This window comes from Eimeria mitis, genomic scaffold (assembly GCF_000499745.2).
Source record: "Eimeria mitis Houghton genomic scaffold, Emh_scaff72, whole genome shotgun sequence".
NCBI classification, from domain to species: Eukaryota; Apicomplexa; class Conoidasida; order Eucoccidiorida; family Eimeriidae; genus Eimeria; species Eimeria mitis.
Genome location: NW_013575252.1, coordinates 23020 through 23354, shown reverse-complemented (window position 1 = coordinate 23354; position 335 = coordinate 23020). Strand labels below are relative to the sequence as shown.

The 335-nt window shown below is 63.3% G+C and overlaps 1 protein-coding gene across 1 annotated transcript in view; it reads right to left on the bottom strand.

Moving 5' to 3' along the window:
* Window positions 1–335, bottom strand: part of EMH_0063680 (uncharacterized protein) — a gene marked incomplete at both ends in the record, with an annotated part of 1129 nt that overhangs the window by 231 nt on the left and 563 nt on the right. Inside the window, one exon of the mRNA XM_013501610.1 lies at window positions 3–335. Coding sequence (XP_013357064.1) covers window positions 3–335 — 333 coding nt within the window. The remainder of the gene's footprint in view (window positions 1–2) is intronic.

Genomic DNA, 335 nt, shown 5'->3' with positions numbered 1-335 from the left:
TCCATACAACTCCTTCGCAAACCCTGGTCCCCCCTGCTGCTGCTGCTGCTCTTCCTGCTGCTGCTGCTCTGGCTGCTGCTGCTGGCTCCTGGCTGCGTGGGCGTCTGCCTTGTCAGCTGTAACCAGGCACAGCGCTCGGCTGTCTGCGGACTGCTGGGTGATGTCGCTGCGAAGGGCACCGAGAACCTTTGCTGCCTCGGCCTTCACTTCTGCGGGGATGCAAGCATCTGCTGCTGCTGCTTCTGCTGCTGCTACTGCGGCAGCACCTATTGCTGCTGCTGCGTCATCCACGGAGCTCAACGCGCGCTGGAGCGCTGTCCGGTCAGGTGCATCTG